The following is a 22,425-nucleotide window of genomic DNA, read 5'->3' on the forward strand; positions in this document are numbered from 1 at the left end:
AGCAGCAGCAGCAGCAGCAGCAACAACAATAACAACAACAACAACAGCAACAACAACAACAACAACAACAGCAACAACAGCAACAACAACAACAACAACAGAAATTCTAAGTGTTTCAAGACCATATAATATTCCATGCTCCCAATCACATAATAAACCAGATGTAGATTATTGCTAAGAAAAAAGAAAGGAGTGACCTTTGCTTCAGAGAGAAGCTTGGGGGTCCTTAAAAGCACTGAATAACTTCCCAAATGTAAGACGGATATGAGTAGTTTACAGAATATACCAAAGTAAAATTGTTCAGGAGAAATGGTATAACTGATAGTAAAGGAAAGAATGTATGATCACAACAGGAGATGGGGCAGTGTAAACTCATAGAAAGTTCATATATTCCTTTAGTATCTTAACTATGTCAAGAAATAAAGGGGAAATAAAGTATAAGTAAAGGGAAAAGATATAGCAAAAAATACAATGGATAGGCTTCTTTTTTTTAACCCTTCTACCATCTTAGAATCAACGTATTGATTCTAAGGCAGAAGAGCAATAAGGGTTAGGCAGTGGGAGTTAAGTGACTTGACTGGAATCACATAGCTAGAAAGTATTTGAGGCAATATTCAAACTCAGAACCTCTTATCTCTAGGCCTAGCTCTCAATGTACGGAGCTATATACTTGCCCCCAATGGGTGGTTTTCTGCAGAGTATTTGCAGGGGGACATGGACAACAACAAGTGAACCATTTGGGGGAGTTCTCACACTGAGATCAGAGATCCATCAAAGGATTAAATGAATAAACTAATAACTGTCAAATTAAAAAATATGCATTGTTGATAGTCTATATGGCTGGGTGCTAAGATTAGGCCTTTTTATTTGTTCTCTGCTCCAATGTAATTTCCCTGAGATTAAGGAAATGTTTTCCCCAGGTTATATAAACCATGTACGATAAATAACACTCACAGTGCTGTATACTAAGTACTCAATCAATGTTAGATTGTCAGGATGACAGGAACATCATGGCTGAGTATTGTCTTGGAGAAAATGAACAAATTGATTATAAAGTCTTTTTCCAATATGAAATATCATAAAAACTCTAACATGAAAATTCATCATTGAGGAGTTAATCTTCCTTGTGGTTGGTATATTTTCCACTCCTTGATTCTGGAGTAAGTCCAAAAAAGTAATTATAAGTAAAGGGTAAACTTTTATAGAAAATCAACTGAACACATTAAATGTCCATGTTCTCGATATTATTTAGATGCAAGACTTGGGTACAGCTAAATGAATCCCTCACTCTATAATCCAAATGCAAGTGTCACCACATTTTCTTTCTTTTAAATTTAGCATCAATCACACAGGATTCGACATATTCCTATTTAGATGAGATTCTTTTTTAGAGGATAGTTTTCTCTTGATATAAACCATCTGTTTTAGAGTTTCTTTAATTTTCTCCCCATGGTAAATCAATCATTGTTCTTGGCATGTTTTCCCTCTAGCCCCTAAAGTAGAAGTCCCCCCCCCGAAAATGTGAAGAATTCCTTCCTGCGTTATTCCTCAATGACTCCTTCATTTTTTATGTGAGTTCTTTCTTATGGATTTTATAAATATTTTAGTTGACTTTTTACTTCATGGACATCTTTTCCTCATCTATCATTTGATCTAAACATTCTGGGGATCACATGAAAAGGTATTTCTTTTGGCATGTCCAATATTAGTCATTTCTACATATTGCTTATAGTTTTTGGGTCTTTTACTATGGCTCTTTGCTTTATTTCTTGCTTTTTTTTATCAGATTCATTTTTTTCTTTATACACCTCATTGAATCTAGGAAGTACACTTAGCTAGCAACTACTATTTTAATGAACAATAGATTAATATTAAGAATTGATGACATCTTAGTTACCTTAAGAATAACGATCCGTTGGTTGTTGTCCTATGTACTCAAAGAAGATCAAAGTGACATTAGTTATGATGTCTTTTGACTTGCACATAAATTGAATTCAAGGGAGGCAGAGTTGGACCAAGTCATGGGCCTCAATCTCCGTACCAAAGGCATCCAAGACTAGTGGCAAGATAAAAGTCAAGATGACTGATGATGGTTCAGGATGGAGTGGCTTGCTTTTGCTTTTTCAGTGTCTAATCAAACTCTGGGCCATTCACAATGATTGCTTCTACTCTTCATGACTATTGGAACAAATTATTCTCGTCTGTCCAGAAATCTTTACTTAACTCCAATTGATGATCCCCCAACTCCCTGACAGGTTTGAGTCAGTAACCTCAACCTCGTTAGCCAATAAGCTGAGAAGGTTGGTGGGGTTTGTGGATGCTGAGCATGTTTCAGCTTCTTGAAGCCACAGATAACAGTCAGTGGCAGATGGACCTCAAAGCAGGAAAGCAGCTCTGAAAAGGACTCAGCAAGCCCTCAAAGCAGAGGTACTAGTCTTCCCTGAAAACTTCATACACCTTACCTTAAGAAAAGGATCATAATCCAATCCCCAATCCATGTAATAGGGATGGTATGCTTTAAAATACATGCTCAAGGTTGAAAGAAGAAAGAAATCAGAAGGAGAAAATCAGAAATGCATGGAAAACTACTTTGGAGTTGTCCTTCAATCTCAGTTTAAAGAACTGAGATTCAAAATTCACATTTTTCTATCACTTTACAGTTTAGAGAGACCTTATATCATTACTGCATGAGGTAAGAACTGGAAATGTTGCTATTCCCATTTTACAGATTAGAAAACTAAGGCTTAGATAAGTTCAATGTGACAGCTACATTCCTATTGCTCTTAAGTTGCAGATCTTCCAGTTGTAATAAGTCCAGTGTTCATCCCACTCTACAAAATGTCCTGTGATGAACTGAATACAGCTTAATTTTTGGATGATCTCACTGTCTTCTCCTCTCCTTACATAAAGCCACCATAAATTTCTCTGAGTTGTGATTGTTAAAAAAAATATAGACATGGGGGCAGCTGGGTAGCTCAGTGGAGTGAGAGTCAGGCCTAGAGACAGGACGTCCTAGGTTCAAACCCGGCCTCAGCCACTTCCCAGCTGTGTGACCCTGGACAAGTCACTTGACCCCCATTGTCCACCCTTATCACTCTTCCACCTATGAGACAATACACCAAAGTTAAAGGGCTTAAAAAATATAGACATGTTAGGGTTAGAATATATTCAGTCTAATCCTTTCACATCTATCATGATATATAATCAGTTAATCAACAAGTATTTTTTAAAGTAACTGCTATGTGCCAGGCACCAAAGACCTATGACCAGTGTCACTGATTGCTTGTACTCATTAAGTAATTCATTATGCTGGCTTTCATTTATGCCTATTATGTACAAGGTGCTAAGCTATACTTAGGGAGCTTGTGAAGTCAGAGTGATGATGCATCTAAATAAATATGGCATATCGATGATGATCTTATATTTGAATACTTCAGTGGACCCCCAAGAGCCTTTTCTCTTACATTCTTCTTAATAAGGCTTAACAAATCATGAGACAATGCTTACTAGCTCTACTATAAAATTATGTTACAAAATCTCAATGAGGACCTCACTGTCCCAAGGCAATACTTTTATACCTTGCTAATCAGCTCACCAACTTACTTACCATAGAAGCTTTTCCAAACCTTTTTATGCCTCTTTAGAGTTTCCATTTTTCTCCTGCTCCCAACCTCCTCTCAAATGAGCATTCTGCTTTATATTTCAGTAAAATAATTAAGGCCCTTATCAGAGAGGTCCTTCTTCTCCCTTTTTTTTTCTCATTTCACATCAGTGAGATGGCATTTGTCACTATGTCCTTTAGCTGCTATTGCATCTCATATTTTTAAAAAATGGCCCTGCTCCTTGCCAAGGTAAAGCCCCTTTACATGCTCTGGTGATACTTTCTTCTACAGTTTTCCCTTCTCTCATCTCTCCTTTCTCATCTTCAATTTTTCCTTTTCTGTTGGCTGCCATATTTTCCTATCATCAAAAGAGTCTCACTTGACAAGCGGATCATGCTAACTATTAGTCCATGTGCCATACTTTCCCTCCCTTTTGTGGCTAAACTCCTTGAGAAGTTCATCTACAATCAATGTACCTACTTCCTTTCCTATTATTCTTTTCTTGACCTTTCTGTAATCTGACCTCAGCAGATAACTGTTCTTTACAAAGTAATCAGTGATCTCCTAATTGTAAAACCAAATCATATTATTTCTTTTTTATCCTTAATGCAGTATTTGATCCTCTCAGTCACTCTTTAATCCTTGATATTCCCTTCTTTCTGCATTTTCATGTCAACCTTCTTTCTGAGTTCTTCTACCTGTCTTACTGTTCCCTTTGCCTTTTCTGGATCTTCATGCAGGTCAAGCCCATTGACCTTGGATGTTCTCTAGGTCTCTGTCCTGGGTCCTCTTGTACTTCTCTACTATTTCCCTTGCTAATCTTCTTGCTTGCCATGAACTAAATTATTATCTTTCTGTTGGTGATCCTTAAATTTAACTCTCTTAGCCCCATTTTTCAGTTTGTGAAATGATACATGTAGCACCTACTTCATAGTGTTGTTAAGAGGCTCAAATGGATTAATAGCTATAAAATGGTGTAAAAATGTAAAGTGTTATAAAATGTTAATTCTTAAGGAGAAATCATTTGGAGTATCCATTCAGGCTGACATCCTATATGAGAAAAGGATAATGTCAGATATTATCCCATTTCCTCTTGTGAAATTAGAATCTATTACCCTAAAAACTATGATTCTCAGCAAAAACTACGATTCCCAGGACCCCACTCACTTCCTGTCATTACATGCTGATGTAGATAGGATATAAATTGGGTAGAGTTCATGTCTAACACTTTTTTTCCTTCCTGGTGGTGGGTTTGGTGCAGCCGGTCATTTTGAGCAGGTAGAAAACTTCGTCACATGGTTCTATTTTATCAGATAATAAACTTTATAAATATAATATTTCAAGTATTGGACATTAATTTAACTCTTACCCTCTGTCAGGGGGAAGTTGTGACTGCTCTCTAAACTCCCTGAACAGCAGGAACAAGCCCTCCTTCATTGCTTCCTGGAACAGAGATTGGATCAAGGAGATATCAGGGAAGAGAAGGGGAGGGGAAAAGCATTTATATATTATGTGTCAGGCACTGTGTGAATTACTTTTTAAACAAAAATTCTCTTTCATTTATATTGGGATGGAGACCCATTAATGTATAAAAAAGGCTAATTTACAAATGGAAAGAGAGCTACAGAAGTCAATAGCATCTACTGAAAACCTGACCAATTTGTACAGAGAGAAACTCGGGTTCCAATATGTTTGTTTTTTCAGCTCCCTCCTGTGACTTTGAAACAGACAACTGTGGTTGGTTTGAAGCACATGGAGGAGATCATTTTGACTGGGTCCGAAATTCCAGCAGCACCCTTTCAGTGGATTTTCAGCAACAGGCTCCGGCCCAAGATCATACTTATAATAAACCTCAGGGTAAGGAGCAAAAAGAGCATGGATAATGGAAAGTCTCAGAGTTTCCCAGTCATGAGGTTAAGGATGAGTAGGGTTTTGTTGTATCTATTCTGTCTCCAAAACTAAAAGGAAGAGAAAAAGACAACCAAGGGAATTTCATCAATACTGCATGGTGAATAATGTTTTCCCTCCTTCCCCTTAAAAAATGAGTTTCAAATTTCGTTGGACTGAACTGATTGAACCTTGCACTTGCTTTGGTATTTTGGGGGAAAACCTTGAGAAAAAGCTAAATTGGAATCTGCTGGAGGGCAACTCAGAGCGTGAGAAACCCTAGATTCATATCATAAGAGAATCAGTTGAAGAGAGGTGTTTAGGGCAGAGAAGAGAAGATGGAGGCATATGATAGCTGCCTTCAAGAATATGAAAATTGTTTAGGCTTTTTCTGTTTAGCCCCAGAGTGCAGGATTAGAATAGTAGAGGCAAAGCTTAACTTGATGTCAAGAAAATCATCCTACATTAGAGCTGTCCCAAAGCAGGACTGAGTGGCTTCCCCAGGGAATAGGCTTTCTTCTCGCTGGAAGTCTTGAAGCAAAGGCTGGATGACTGTCTGCTTGACAATGTACAGCAGCATTTTAAAAAATGAATTGGATTAGATGGCCTATGAGTTTGCTTCCAACCTTCAGACAGATTCTGTGAACCATTAAGTACTTTAAAAAATCAAGATGTGTTGGTTTAAAAAAACAAGTGCCCATTTGGTATTGAATTGACCTAGCCTGAGAGAGGTCAGAATCTTTACTGCAACATGTGAAATCTTTTTTGGATACAGTAGATGAACTCATTTTTTTTCCTCAACAGGACACTTTATGTTCATTCTGAAAACCAGCAGGAGCATTTCACAGGTTGCTAAACTCCAGAGTCCAAGGTTCAGCCAGACAGGACCAGGATGCAGTTTGTCTTTCTGGTAACTATTAAGTACCATAAACATTCATGACATATCTTTCTTTTGCTTTGCCCAAGAATGATGTCAAATTTTATAGTAGTGTATTGCCTGTTTTCTTTGATGTAATTACTATTTAAAATTTCTATCCAGTAAGAGGTTAAGGGATAAAAATCAGTGGATTTTGACATGTTGGCTTTTATTTGCTTTTGTCTTCAAAAATTTTAAACATATTTGAATTTTAAACATATATGTATTTTAAACATATATGAAAGTTTTTGCAAAGATCAGTATGAATTATCATGAATGACCTTAGTTTGAATTTTGTGTTTAAGGTATTTTTTGGGGAAAATTCTTCTTTAAAGTGATTCAGAGTCTCCTTATTAGACTTTTGAAGTCTCTAAAAGAGTGAGAACTATTCCCTTCAGTATAGCCTTATATATGAGATGTCCTTAATATGACCTTGGCCAAACCCTAATGAAGTAAATTTTGGGTCTCTCTTTCCCAAGCCTTTTATGAATTAATTTCTCTTTTGAATAATGTAATAATTAAATGATTACCAAATTATAATATTTTAAAATTAAATTATGAGGCTGCTAGTAGCTTTAGTAACTATTACATCAAAGTAGTGATAGTAAAGAGTGAGAAATGTAGGAAAGAGGTAGAGAATAGTTTAGCTAAATACCCTAATTGCTGTTCTGATGGAATGAAGCTCACTTCCAACAAAGGCTCCTTCAGGTCCAATCTCCAGTAAGAATTCCGTGAGAGTCTCTCCAGCAAGAGTCATCAGAGCACTAGCATCTCCAGCAAACATGCCACCGATGCCAGAATGTATCTTCAGACTTCTGTTATGCTTTTATTAATTTGCCTGGCACCACCCAGTTTTAATTTTGCTCTACCACCATACGTTGTGTGTGTGTGTGTGTGTGTGTGTGTGTGTGTGTGTGTGTGTTTTTAGGAATAGTTAATATGCATTAAGTTTTCTACTATTTTATCAGGGACTTCAATGACAACAACTACAAAAACCAACACATTGGGTTCTGTATTCTCTACATTTTCAATTTTAGTGTGATTCTGAAGATGTAGCCTATTAGAAAGTGTATACTCTATATAATGTTGGAATGGCCTTGCAGTAGACCAGTGGTAAATCCTGTTCTCTAAATATGACAGTGCTTTGCCTGTCTCAGTTTCCTACATAGAAATTGGATAAGCTTGCATTTGAGTAAGCTAAAAGCCTACCTATTTCCTTTATACATTTTTAGTATATGCATGGCTCCTCCTATTCAAGATTTTCTAGAGGAAAGGACTGACATACAAGTTGATAGTCACTGGTGTTTCCTTAATCTCATTTTAAAGTTATCAACAATATCCACAATGTTTTTCATTCATTTGGAATCTTTTCCTCTTTGAGACGTTTTGAAAATCCCTCCCTTAGTGCCTTTAAAATTATGTTAGCTCCAAGATAGATTTTTGTTCCACATATTTGGTCAGGCCCAGCTGCTTTTCCTCACTGCTTTTTTTGCAAGTGATATTTCTATTTTCAAATGTAGCACATTGCCTACTAACGTATTAAGAGTCCCAATGTAGTGATTTTACTGCTTGAGATGATAAGGATAAATTGCTATAATATTACTGGGAGAAATGCTTCATTTCACATCTATTTGTTCTCTTTTTTTTAACTTTAGTTTCATCTTTAATGCTCTCAAGTTGATTAGACTCGTTGCTTTTCACCCTAAGCTCCTTTTCATCTCATTGTATTGTGAGCCTATAATGCTCATAATGTTCTATCATGTTTCTCAAACAAACTTGTATTCTAAATAAGTACTGCCTTTGGCTATACCGCTCTCCTGGGAAAGGGTATCAACTCTGATGACTGAAACAATTTTCATGGTGTTTTGTCCTCCTTATTGTGGTGATGGTTTTATACTGGTTAAGCACCTCAGCAATGATAGTTACCAGAGACAACATCTGTACTCTACCTATTTTTCATTTTTTCTGGCTTAATTGTAGTCAATAAGCAATCAATAAACATGTATTAAGTAACAAACTATTAAGTAACAGAAGGACATGTAGGTGGTGTAATGGATAGAGCACTGAGTGTAGAATCAGGAAGACTCATCTTCCTACATTCAAATCTGGCCTCAGACACTAGCTATGTGATCCTGGGCAAGTCACTTAACCCTGTTCATCTTGGTTTCTTCATCTGTGAAATGAGCTAGAAAAGGAAATGGCAAACCACTCCAATATCCTGGCCAAGAAAACTTCAAATATGTTCATGAAGGGTTGAGTCTAATTGAAAAAACAGCTGAACGTGTGCCAGGCACTTTGCTAAGGTAAAGTCAAAAGCTTGTTGGGTAGGACCTTTTGTAAATGGATGAAGTGTCTTCCTTTATCTTGATGCTAGACACCAGTAATGGTAAATAAATAAATACATACATATTTTCATTGAGAGAAAAGTTTTATATTTTTCATTCTTCCCTCTTTTCATTAAGAAAAAGATTTGGAACTTCATTTATTGAAGCCATTTACAGAACATGTATTGTAGGCATGCTCTTACATTTATTAGATGTTCTTGTTTTTCTCTGCAGAAACTTTTAATAAAGGTATTGCATTAAATTCACACAATTAACATTTTGCTTCAGAGTTCATGTTGTCAGATTTTATTGTGTTCATTTCTCAAGATGAGATTTTTTTCCCTATCCAACTGTGGATTATAGTTTAATCATGCAGATTCTTACGTTATATAATGAACTCCTTAGAATGGAAATACAGGATCCTGAAAACATGAAAGGCTGAGCAGTGACAGAGAAGCTAATGCCCAAATGGTGTACAAAGTGATGTCTCAGGAAATGAAGAGAAGCAACATTTGTTATACCTAATGATTAATTAATCCAGCAGAAGCAAGCACCGATCTGAATTGTTCATACATTTCACAAACCATTCCATTCCTCTCTGTTCTTGTCTTTGTAGGTTTTATAACTATGGTGAGTCAGTGGGAGCAGCAGAGATGCAGCTACACTTAGAGGGGACAAATTACTCAACTGCTCTCTGGAGAGTATTATACAACCAGGGAAACCAGTGGTCCAAAGCATTCATTCAACTTGGCCGCATCAATCAGCCCTTTTATTTGACGCTGGAAAAAGTCAGTCTTGGAATTTATGATGGGGTCTCAGCTGTTGATGATATCAGATTTGAGAATTGTGCCCTTCCCCTTCCTGCTGTGAGTTGTGAAGGTCCTGATCATTTTTGGTGTAGACAAACTAAGGCTTGCATAGATCGTCTGCTATTATGTGACCTGGTGGATAATTGTGGAGATAATACTGATGAGACTAATTGCAGTAAGTATTTTTAGCTTTTCTTTAATCCTATTTCTCCTTTTTCAGTTCACTGTGCCAAATTTTCCTAGGTAGATGCCCTAAAACTTGTTTTCAAATGTAATTAAAGTCTATTTGTTGACTATTAGTTCCCAAGTCTTGCCATTTGAAAACTAGAGCCCAGAAGAATTTCTAATGTAAGTGCTTCAGAAACTCCATCCAACAGGTCAGATTTATTATCTACCAAGAAGATAATTTGTGCTCTTCTTACCATGACATAGATCCCTTGTCCAAAAACAACACTTTCTTCTCATTTACTAAAATATTAAAAAATATAAACTCAAATGTAACATGGATAGTACAATTATGATTATATGGAAGTCTGGAATTGGGAAATTTCTGATGACAAGATAATAGTGACTATTGCACATTGGCATTTGGCAGTGTTTTGGAAGTGTTTTAGATGGATCAGCTACAAATTCCAATAGATGCAATTCTTATACTTCAAAGGGTCTATGAGGAGCAAAGGGGCATAGTACACACGGAGTTCTAGACCTAGAGTCAGGAATAACTAAGTTCAAATCTGGTTTCAAGCCAAATTTATAGCCATGTGCATCCAGTTAAGTCAACTGAACTTTCTGCCTCAGGTCCTTGAACTATAAATGGAAATAATAGATGTATAGGGTTATTACAAGGATCAAATGAGAGAATATTTGCAAAATGTTTAGCACAGGCTTATAGTAGATGACATATAAATATTAGCTATTTTTATTTTATTAATTATGCTCAGCATAGTGTCTGGCACATAGTAAGTGCTTAATAAGTGCTTATTCCCTTTCGTTTTCCTTCTCCTTTGAATTCACCATTATGATTTCTGTTTATGCAGGTCACACCATCTCCATGCCTTAGTCAATGGTTAGAAAACTTCTTTTGGCCAAAATTTAAATAACTGATGGTTGCTAACACTGAAAATGAGTGTCTCCCAACTTAAATAGGCAATGTTTAAAAAAACAGTGTTATAATAGGATTATTAGTAAAACTTTTCCAGTTTGTTAGGAATTTGTAATTTTATTATAAATTATCCCCTTTCATTGAACTTTTGGTCTAGTCAAACTACCTTTCTTACTGTTTCTTAAAGATAACACTGCATTGCCAATCTCCATGCCTTTGCACAGTCTCCATACCTGGAACATACTCCTTCATCTTTTCATTAGGGTGGGTGTCCCCTATGCATCTTATGGATTTATTTTCCATATACATAAATGTGTTTATGTCGTCTCTGCAATTGAAGGGAAGTTCCTTGAGGGAAGGACCTTGTGTGACTTTTGTCTTTGGATCGCCAGCACCTCACACAGTACCTGGCTTATAGGGTTGTCCCCAAAATCTCAGCTATTTCAACTTTAATTAGATGACCCTACATTGACTTCAGAATACCCCATGTAGATATCTCTTAATAAAATGCATGTGGATTAACTGTTTGGATCTTAGAGTTTGCACTCTACTGGCATCTCCTTTGAGAACTCCTCGAAGTGATACTAAAATGAGGCATACAGAAGATAACTTTAACAGAGACCCTGAATTTACCCATCTAACTTTTAATGGTTGTGTGGATGATCTGGAAGGAAGAATTAGCCATCTGAATATTTTCACGCAGCCTTTGGCAGTCTGTAAAGCCAGGAAAGCCAGACTACGAAAAAACACAGGAGTTCATACTCCCACATGATCCTTCTCATGATCAGCTAGGGAAGAGTCCAGCTGCACATCTGAATCTAAGTCTTATCCTTATGGTAATGTCAGAAGGACCCAGTGGCAATGAAAGTAAGGACAGTCTTTCAAAGAAGAATAAAACCTTATATACCTTCAAAAGGCAGAGCAATATTTCCTGGTGTATATATAGATACTTACTTGGTTCCTTTTAGGGTAGAGATGGATACCCTCTTTCCCCCACTTTGACCTAGAAAATGAAAATTCACTGTGAAGGTATCATTCTGTCAGACATCACAGAAAATGTCCTACCTTTAGCCCTGGATAAAAATAAAATACCTTTTATAAAAAGCTCAGACTCCTGATCATCTCCTCTGCTCTATAGTTAAAAACCGACACATGGGGAATTACTCTGCAGGTTTCCCAGTCCAAGCCACAGCTGGGTTTGATTATTCACAAGTGAGGAAATATCAGATGGAAGTTTATCCCTCATTTGACATTTACTCACTTGGTTACCTTCGTTAGGCCTGAGCGGAGGCACAGCAGTTTCTGTGAGTCAGATGATTTGGGCTTATTCGTAGACGATTTTGTTTATTGCATTTTAGTCATTCTTCACCTTGGGCTCCCAGTGCAGCTTCAGAGATGGATAGTTAAAGATAACTGATATGAAATTTCTAAAATATTAACCTATGGCAATGAAGCTAAAAAAATGTAAGCCCTCATTTATTCTCTTCATTTTTCCTTCACTGCCCTCCAGCCACACATCATCTTTGTAGCCTCCCCTTCCCTCCCAAATCAGTCAAAACAATGGCTAAGTGTGAAGATGCCATCCTATGGAGTCCTGGAACAGCATATAATTTACTTAGTACAGAGAAATGTAAGGAAACTTCCATCTCTCAATGCAGGTCAGCCCTTTTGATGCAATTCCTCATCAAAATGAAAATATTATCTGCCTTCTAAAAATAGAGCGATGTGTCCTGGTGTACACATGGGTTCTTGGTTCTTTTTAGGGTAGAGATGGATAATCCCTTCTCCCCTGCATGGCCCTCGAATCATTTGGAGGTTGCAGCCTTATAGGGAGAAGAGGAATCTCTTCTTTGACACAAGCCATTGCATAAGATAGTTCATTTTTAGTTACTAAATTTTATGATGGATTCCCTTTCTCCTTTCTCTTGTCTCAATCCATTTCAATCTAATCAAAACCTGTAGGCTTTTTGTTAAGCACCTCTTATCTTCCAGGAATTTCACTAGATACTGGGGACATGAAAAAAGCAAAACAATCACTGCCATGAAGGAGCATGGATTCTTTGGAAACATAGTGTATCTATAAAGAGATAACGGTGGCACAGTGTTTTAAGGAAGGGAAGAGACCACCAGTGATCAATAACTGTACCGTACCTCTCCCACAAACTGAGGGCCAAGTTCTTCGTGCCTTTAAAGATTGTCACTTTTCATTCTGATAAGTTTATTCCATTAATGTTCTCATAGAAGGAAGGCTTCTGAGAGCCTTCCTTTCAAATCTTCGTCCATTTAACGTATTTTGTGCCAAAAATCTTCCAAAAAGATTTATTATTATTTATTTTCACTCATGTTAACTTAAAAAAAAAAACCAATAGACACAGAGAAATTTAAAAAAATTAAGAAAAAATATATATAATGATGTCCTTAACAATTGGGAAAAATAAGAGGAAAATATGATGGACAAGGGAAAGAGTATCACACTCTGTGGAGGAGGAAGTAAAAGATAAGTGTTGAAGGTGAGAGAATTTGAGTAGACAAAAGATAAGGCAGAGCACTCTCAAGGTGAAGGAAACAATGTACAAGTATATAGGTGTGACTATGCATTAGCTGTGCATGGAACTGGGAGGAAACCTGAAAAATATGGATAGTTAGATAGAGTAGGATTAATTTATAATTGGTTCTCTTAAAAGCTAGAGAGAGGATGTCATTTTTGATAATTGGGAAAATAAGGGAGCCACTAAAGGTTAATTCAGTAATTACATGAGGGGGAAGTTAGAAGAAAGGAACTTGAACCTGGAAGACCAGTTAGAAGTTTTTTGTTATTTTTTTTTTTTTTAGCAATCAGGTATGAATTGTTGGGGCAAGGTGGTGGCAAAGGAAATGGAGAGGAAGGGAGGAATGTAAATAGTATTTTGCATAAGAAAACAAATAAACACCAGGAGCTTTTGATATGGAAGTTGTCTAAGTGGAACTTTCTCAGGTACTAGTTTTCATAGACTATAGATGCAATTAAATAAAGTTTCTAGAATGTGGAATAATATGCTTAGTTCTGAAATAAGCAAGTGAAACTAAATACAATCAGATTTTGACCTCAGACAATAAAAGCTTTGACATGCTTGATGTTCTAGAATTAATTGTAGTTACTCTTGATTTAGTTTTTAGTAATTTGAGTCTGATTTTGATGACTGAAAGTAACCTGATTTAGGGAAAGGGAAGCCACCAAACTATTTTCCTGTGAATTTTCCTGTTTTTGTCTACAAATATCTTTTGTTATTTGTCCATTGCAGCACCTGAAAACTCTTGTGACTTTGAAAATGGGCTTTGCAACTGGGAACAAGACAAAGAAGATGATTTTGATTGGACAAGAAACCAGGGTGAAACTTCAACACTCAACACAGGTCCAATGAAAGATAATACCTTGGGGACAGTTAAAGGGCATTATCTTTATATAGAATCTTCTGAACCACAAGTCTTCCAAAATAGAGCTGTCTTGCTCAGTCCTGTTCTTAATGGCACAAATGACAAAAGTTGCATCTTTCGCTTCCATTATCACATGTTTGGAAAGCATATTTATAGGCTGGCGATTTATCAAAGAATTTGGAGTAATACAAGGGGACATGTGCTGTGGCAGATATTTGGAAATCAAGGCAATAGATGGAAAAGGAAAGCTCTCATCATTACCTCGATTCAGCCTTTTCAGGTATGGCTTCATACTCTAAAGCTGGAAATTAACAAAATGTCTTGAGAATTTGAAAAAAAAAAGTCTTTTCCTGAGTTAAAATATGGTTGTGAGAAATTTGATCCAAGTTACTTTAACAAACTTTGATCATTTAATTAAATGTCTTCTCAATCATATTTAGTTGAGTTCTACTCTTATGTTTCCCTTAATAATGAATGAAGAGATCCATTTTCTTTGAATGATAACTCTACTGAAAGGTTTCAAATTATTGTGCTATGAGACAAAGAACACAGAATCTTCAAGTTCTTAGAGATCTTAAACACAACTTAGATTCTCCAACTTTAAAGAAGAAGAACCTAAGGACCAGGGAAAAGAGATATTTTTTTTGAAATTATTTATGTATTATTGGAACCTAGGTTTCTTTTTTCCCAATTCACTATTCCCTGTACCCTTACCACATCAAGTGCATCTGAATTTAGGTGAAAGTAGACTAAGAAGTTGTTTACATGATCACTGGTCTAACTGATTTTGTTATGAGATGCTGAAAGAAGCTTTTGCCTCTTGCATTCAAACATGATTATTTTAATAAAACAAGTTTTTCTGAATTTAACATTTTTTTTGTTAAGCTTAGGCCTTTAATCTTTATGGCCATGATTCCATGTCTTGTCATAAGATCTGGATTCTGGTCAGAGACTAAATGGCAAATATCAAATTATAATGACATATATTGAATATACATTCATAGGAGCATAGATTTAAGGCATAAGTATAATCTCCTTTTTTCAATTGAGCAAATTCAAATTGAAAGAATTTAGATGAGCTGCCAACAGTCACACAACTGGTAAACATTTGAGGCAGGATTTGAACTCAGATTTTTTATTTTTATTTTATGTCCAAAATTTTAATCCACCATCACCCTCCTACACATCAGATATTACGTAGAATCATACAATATGAGATGAGATTGTATCTAGAGAGGAAACTTGGTATGTGGATATTGGGTCTCTGTAGGAGGCTTGTCCCTGATATAGCTAGCATTGCTTTGTTGTCTCAGGCAAGTCATTTCATTTGCTCTGGGCAATTCTCTGAGACTATAAATTACAAAAAATGTTGCTAATCATCATTTAACCTAATATGAAACAATATAAGTATTTTTATAATGGATTAGAAATATTAATCATCTAATGTCTATAGAATAGACATTACAATACAATAGACATCTAATGTCTATACAATAAATCTATAGGAGTCCCTTGAGATCATATTGGGTTTGGAATAATGCACTGAGGGCTAACAGAGCTAATGTGCCCAAGAGATGTGACAGCTAGCTGCGTGGTCACAATATCAAGGCACATGCAAACATACATAAAGCATTGGAAGCTCAAATCTGTGACATTGGTTATTTGCTTCCAATAAGATAAGCATAAGTAAATTGTACTTTAAGTAAAATTTCCATTTCAATGTTGACTCCTTAATTTTATTTCCTAACTTCTTTGTGGTCAGTTAAAAAATAAAAGGGCTCTTTGGCAGGTGTATAGGCTAGCTTATAAACCAATTGTCCCAGAGTCTAAAGCATTTCCAATGAATGACAATAACTCTAGACTGAGTTTGGAACCAGCAGAGGAATTCCAGATGGCTTTCTTTATGGGGTAATGCTGTAGGGTCCTTCTATCTCTGTGTTATAAGATTTAGAAATGATGACGAGCAATGCAGTGTTTTTGCAGGTTGTAGAAGTTCATCTCTCATTTCTGATATTCAACATTGGTTATCACATAGCCAATCTGAGATAATCCCATTGATCAGGAGAAAAATCTACAAGCAATGATTTCAGGAAAAGCCCCATGAGGTCTATTCCCTGAAGTTAAAAATCAAAGTCTCTGGGGGTACAGGTTGAAAATGTGACTGGTTCATCAGTCACTGTGGCAGAACTAGTCCTTAACTGATCTTTTTTTGAAACTGTTAGCCCTTCCTTCTGTTTGCTATTCATGGTCTTTGGCAGAGACACAAAGAAACATCATCACCTAGAGATAATTCAGCTGTAATTCATCCCGAATACTTCACCGGCACACCTCTTGTAGTACATGTTCAAAAGACTGGATTTTTTTTCATCATGTAGTAAATGACCTCACAATACATAATATTGCTAACTGTCTTGGAACATACAATCATTTCCCAATTCGTTACTTCCCTCAATGTATAGTTTCAGTTTTTGTGTCCCCCTCACTCCAACTCATTTTTATTTTTATTCTCTTCCCCTGGGATGGATTTGTCAATTGTTTGAGTATAGAGATTCCAACACTTTTTTTTGTGAATGTTAACTCTTCTAATGTATTATATTTATATGTGTCGGAAACATTGCATATTCAGCGTGAAGTTTCATTGAATAAAATATGGGAGCTCCTTACTCAGGGAACCTCTCAGTAATCACCTTCACTCAACCAAGAGATATTTAATTTTCCAAGGATGCTATGGAAAGGATTCTTAGTTAAATGGGACTAGATGGTCTCTAAGATCTCTTGTAGCACTGAACTCTTGATCCTAAAATATAGCTATCACCTGTTGTATTGAATTTTAGAAAGGTGGCTCCAAGTATAAAAAGATATTTGTGGAGATGTGAATCCAAATGACACTAAAGAATAATTATATGGTAATAAACCATTCCCCTTGTAATATAATAAAGAGAGCCAATAAGGAATGTTATGATAGGAGAGAGAGAGAGAGAGAGAAAGAGAGAGAGAGAGAGAGAGAGAGAGAGAGAGAGAGAGTGTCTATGGTGAGACTCTCTTCTAGCTCTCCCCTCCCACCAATTACCAATTATATACTGGGAGACTTTAAGGGGGTGTCACCCTGAAACTGGGATCCCATCCTTACACCTTTACCTACTCCCAAACATGACAACGTAGGTTGGGCATTAGTGCCTCCCCCCCCCAGACTGATTCCTCCCCACTAGACTTCCTTCTATGGAGCTTTTGGGGTGTGGGATTCCTTAAAAGTATAGTTATAAGGCTTTCCTCCTTTACAGGATCATAAATCTAAAGAGAACCTAAGAGATGAATGAGTTCATTTCCCTCATTCTATATATGAAGAATTTGAATCCCAGGAAGGTCGCACAATTTATCTGAAGTCACACAGGTAGTTTGCCTCAGTTTACCTCCAGGGTTAAAGCTCTTTTTACTATCACAGGCTGCTTCTCCTCTAGGTCACAAGTTCTGTTGAGGTTATATTGTGTAACTGTGCCAATATGAGGTCTTAAGGCAAAGAGGAATGATGGAGGTGGTTTTCCTTGACAAAGGGAATATGTATTACCATAGAATTAAAGGCATTTCTATTTTTTATGTTTGATTTATCCAGCTTTAACCTCTCTTCCCTCTAGCTTTTTTCCTTCAGAGTATTCTTTAGTCCTGTCTCTAAACCATTTTTCTTTAAGCCATTACAAGAAATGTGACTTTCTTAATTTTCTAAAAACAACAACAACAAACAAACAAATCTGTTGCTCGACCTCTTTAAAACTCTCTGCAAACTCCTTTCCCCAGTGGGCCTGTTGGATGGCAGCCAGGTATAATACGTGATGTTCTGTGCCACCTGCATGAAATTTCCTCAGGAAAATCAATCGGGTACAGCAAGCTGCTTTATGATGACACTGCCCTGAGGGACATGGAAGAATTCATATATAAATGAGTAGTGACATTTGTGCCAGTCCCTGTTGGAGTGCCCACTGAAAGAGAACTAAATGGATAGAGAAGCCCATCTTGAACGTTTTAAAGGAATAGAGGTAGGAACTAGATGTGTTCTTCTGCACGATAGAGGGAAGTGCCACATGATAAAATTCCCTCTTCCAGTGCAAGTCGATGGCCCTGAAACTTATAGTCTTGGAGCTTTGCTTAGAGCTCTGTCTTACTCAGCATAACACAGTATGTACAAGAAGCAGAACTTAATACAAGTCCTCTTGGCTTTGAGGTGATCTCTCTAGATACGATGCTATTTTATATTAAATTTATATATACTTCTATATTTATAGTTATTATTTTTTCATGATTATATTAATGTCCCAGAGTCATTTTGTATTTAGTCTAATAAAGAAATTATTTTCCAAAAATACAATTTTTAAATAAGAAGTGGTCTTATAATATGGGCCATCTAATGGTCTTCCATGAAGAGACACTGATGAGATAGCAAGATTTAGTGTCTATAAAGCTGCCCCTTCGAGGCAGGAAGACATGGATTCAAATCATATTTGGATACTTATTAATGGTGTGTTAATGAGCAAGGCGTTGAAAATATTTGATCCTCAGTTACCTCATCTGTAATAGAGGATGATTAATACAAGTAGATCTTTTCCCATATGGTTGTTAAGAAGCAAAATAAAATAACATATACAATATTTTAGAAACTTGAAAGTATTGCATAGATTTTAGTCATTATTTACATTTTTCTTTTATTAGAAAGCCAATCAATCATGGGTTCTTAACATAAGTGATTTGAATATAATCAATTTCCTTTGTAATCTTCTGAATTTTATTTTATAGATTCAAAATATTATTCTGAGAAGGAATAGATGGGTTTCATTAGACTGCAAAAGAGGCCTATGAAATAAAAATGATTAAAAACTTCTGTAATTGGATGTGAGCTTCATTGTAATTTTTTTTAAATTTTATTTTCAATAAGCCAAACATTATTTTCTCTCTCACCTTCTATATTCCATGAGGTGGAGGTGAATAATCTGGGAACAAATTTGCATCATCAAGCAAAACAGATTTTCTTGCTGATCATGTCTGAAAATAGGTCTCATTCTGGATCTTGAGTCTATCATCTCCTCGAGAATTTATATTTTATGTCAAATAAATTTAGATGGCTAGCAATTCCTAGGAATATAGACTCTTAAAAATGATTGGTTATTCAGCATTTATTAAGTAGCTATGATATTCCAAATACTATGTACTTGAAAGAAATAAAGAAAGTAGGTTAAAAATGTTTAGGATGATGAATTCCTATTGGAAAAAGTCTAAAGAGATTGTAATAAATTAATGTAATGGAATGTTATTACATCATACAAAATGGACAATTTTAGAATGAATTGAAAGACCTTTATAAACTCTTACAGGGGGAAGTTAGCAAAGCTAGGAGAATAACTTATACCATGATTATATTTTAGAGAAAATAACTTTGAAATACTTTAGAACTCTGATCAAGACAATGAGAAACTCTGTCTAAAGTAATGAAGTTGAAACATACCACTTAGCTCCTAACTTATAGGTGATGAACTTAAAATGGTTAGAGATGCAATTTTAGACATGGCTAACATAGGAATTTGTTTTGCTGGGTCAAGTAGAGATATATTGAGGGAATTTAAAAATTAGATCAATGATAATAAAAAGGAAAATAATATTAGTGATATATGACTAAAATACTTGTTCCTTCAAAAAAATTAAATATTAAAAAAAGAAAACAAAGTACAAAATAGTATTTGCTCTTGAGAAGCTTCTAGCTAGTTGTTTTTGGTTTTTTATAATGTCATAACATTAACACTGGAATTTGTATCATAATGAGGATTAAAGAAATAAATGAACCTAGATTATAAAGCCATTATTGCTATATGAGGCATAGAGTTTGCTAATCTACTTGGACCTCCTCTAACAAGACGTTATGGTGTATGTATGTATGTGTGTGTATTTGTGCATGTGTATTAAAAAGTTGGAGGAGTACCCTGCAACCAGCACCTTCATTAGCATTTCTCCTGGATCTAGTGTGTAACCACAGCTGGTTTTTGATCTGGTAACTAGTAGCCTTAGTAACTAGTAGCTTTAAAGCAATGTTTCTAGAATTGTGAGTCAAATTATATGAAATGCTCACCATACTCTTTTTAACTCTAGACTCTTCCTTCATATGGATATGTGATATTTTCAGAACTTTACTTTCTTCACTTTTGGAGATGATTTTTATATGAAAAATAATGAAGATCAGGCACTACTATTTTGAAGTTGATTAAACTTGTATCCAAATGAGAAAAAAGAAAGATTAAATGATAAGAGATCCAAGTCAGAGCCCACTAACCCTAATCCCCTTTGGTCCTAAATCGGACATGCCAGCAAATGGGGCAGTGAGAGGGTGAAGTGGGTAGAGACATCCAGTGGTTTTACAGAGGTAGAAGGGTCACCTAGTGGGTAACTAATACTGGAATACCAATATATGAGCCAAAAGAGAAACTAAACTTCTTAATATACAAGATATCCAGGTCAACATGATATTAGTCTAATGAAGCACTCTATTAAATTTGTGCTGCTTGAATTCTGAATGACAATGTAACTCACTCTTACATTCCCAGTGTCAGTACAATAATATCATGATGTGCTAATGATTGAGTTGATAACAAAAAGAAAATCCCAGCAATTAATGGTTACCTACCACTTTATTGTATACTACTATGCATTTTGACTTAGAAATATGATACTTACAGTCTATTTTCACACCTGTCTTTATTATTATTTAATAATAAAAAGTATTAGGAAATACTTTAAAAAATATAATCTGTATTTTATGTGTGAGTGTGTGTGTGTGTGTGTGTGTGTGCCCATGCTGTCTTTCTAATATAATGTAAATGTCTAGAGGGCTGGGACTGTTTCACATTCACCTAGTTTGCCTCATAGTAGGCCCCATCTTGAATGCTTGTGGATTTATTGACCTGTCTTCTTGTCACAGATTTGTTGTGAAAGAAATGCAAATTCACTATTGTAATTCTTCTGACTGTGGATTTTCTACTTTGGAAGGGCATAATTTTCTCCAATAAGTATGTATTTTGTGAGGGGGGTGGGGTGGAAATGGAGAAAGGAGGTTAAAATACACTTTTTGACACAATGATGAGTTTTTCTTTCCAATCTATTTTTCAACATATACACTAGCATTTCTGTTTCTCAACCCTATATATTGGATTTTCTGGGGGCAATTCCAATTTCAAATACTTCTGTTAATAATTGAAAAGATCCCATCGTTCAAATGTCTGGCAAATAGTAACTGAAAAATCCAAACCAGTCAGAATTGAAACAAACCAAAGATAGGTTACAAAATATTGAGTAGAACAAAAGATAGAACTTTGAGGTGGTGAATCTTCATAAGTACCTACAAAAATGTGTACATATTGTTTCAATTATTATATCTCTAGTTCTACATGAAGTCTGTATAATAAGACTTTAATGCTTTAATACTTACCAAGTACCTTTTTTTTCCCAAATAAGCCTGTGGAGTAGAGAATTTGAGCAATATTTGCCTGTCTTTTTGATGAGAAAACTGAGGCTTAGATAATTTAAATAACTTGATCATGCTTAGTTAGCTAGAAAAATCTGGGATTTGAATGCAGCCTTCCTGACCCCAAGTTGTTAGCTCTTTCCAGGCACAAAACTGTGAAGCAAATCTCAACCCTGATGCATACCATTTATTCATTCATTAGGTACTAAAATTAAATGATGATCTGCATTGTCCTGACAGGTGATGTAGGATGATGTTTCCAGACATAAAACCAGAAGACAGAGGCTGAAGATGTTCAGAAACTTAGCAACTGTAACAGTGAAATAAATTTCTTTTGCTTGATATACTTGTTTTAGGTTTGGAAAATATGGTTTTGGAACAATATACCAAACCTTTCAATAGTAAATAATGCCTATTCCCTCAGCTCTTTAGTCAAAGTAGACAGATGGAATGAGAAAACCCCAAATCATGTTACATTCCAAGCAGGTCTTTGCTACATGCCTCGATAAGGATATGTGGTAGATATACAGTTTATTCCACTGAATTGTCTTAGTACACTTGATGCATTGAGATGCGAGGGGAAGAAGGCATTTCATGATCCATTCTGAATTATTTTTCTTCCCCAAATTGTACTGTTGTACAACACATCTGCTATGGATACTCTCAGTATGTGATATTAAAAAAAAGTAGCCAGACAATGATGCAGAATCTGGTTTTAAAACTTGAAATGGAGTTATTTCTATTATCTGGAAGTTCACTCTTTATCAAGTAAACACAAAGAAAGTTCTTTCAAATGTATATTTATCTTTGCTGATCTACACTCATTTTAATCTTCTGCCTCACTTCAATTTTGTGTTTTTCTCCTAAGTGATT

The 22,425-nt window shown here is 35.7% G+C and overlaps 1 protein-coding gene across 1 annotated transcript in view; it reads left to right on the top strand.

Moving 5' to 3' along the window:
- MALRD1 (MAM and LDL receptor class A domain containing 1) overlaps positions 1-22,425 on the top strand; it is an 892,965-nt gene that overhangs the window by 165,890 nt on the left and 704,650 nt on the right. Inside the window, 4 exon segments of the mRNA XM_044678926.1 lie at positions 5,307-5,459; positions 6,294-6,399; positions 9,346-9,713; positions 13,922-14,334. Coding sequence (XP_044534861.1) covers positions 5,307-5,459; positions 6,294-6,399; positions 9,346-9,713; positions 13,922-14,334 — 1,040 coding nt within the window.

This window comes from Gracilinanus agilis, chromosome 5 (assembly GCF_016433145.1).
Source record: "Gracilinanus agilis isolate LMUSP501 chromosome 5, AgileGrace, whole genome shotgun sequence".
Lineage (NCBI taxonomy): Eukaryota > Metazoa > Chordata > Mammalia > Didelphimorphia > Didelphidae > Gracilinanus > Gracilinanus agilis.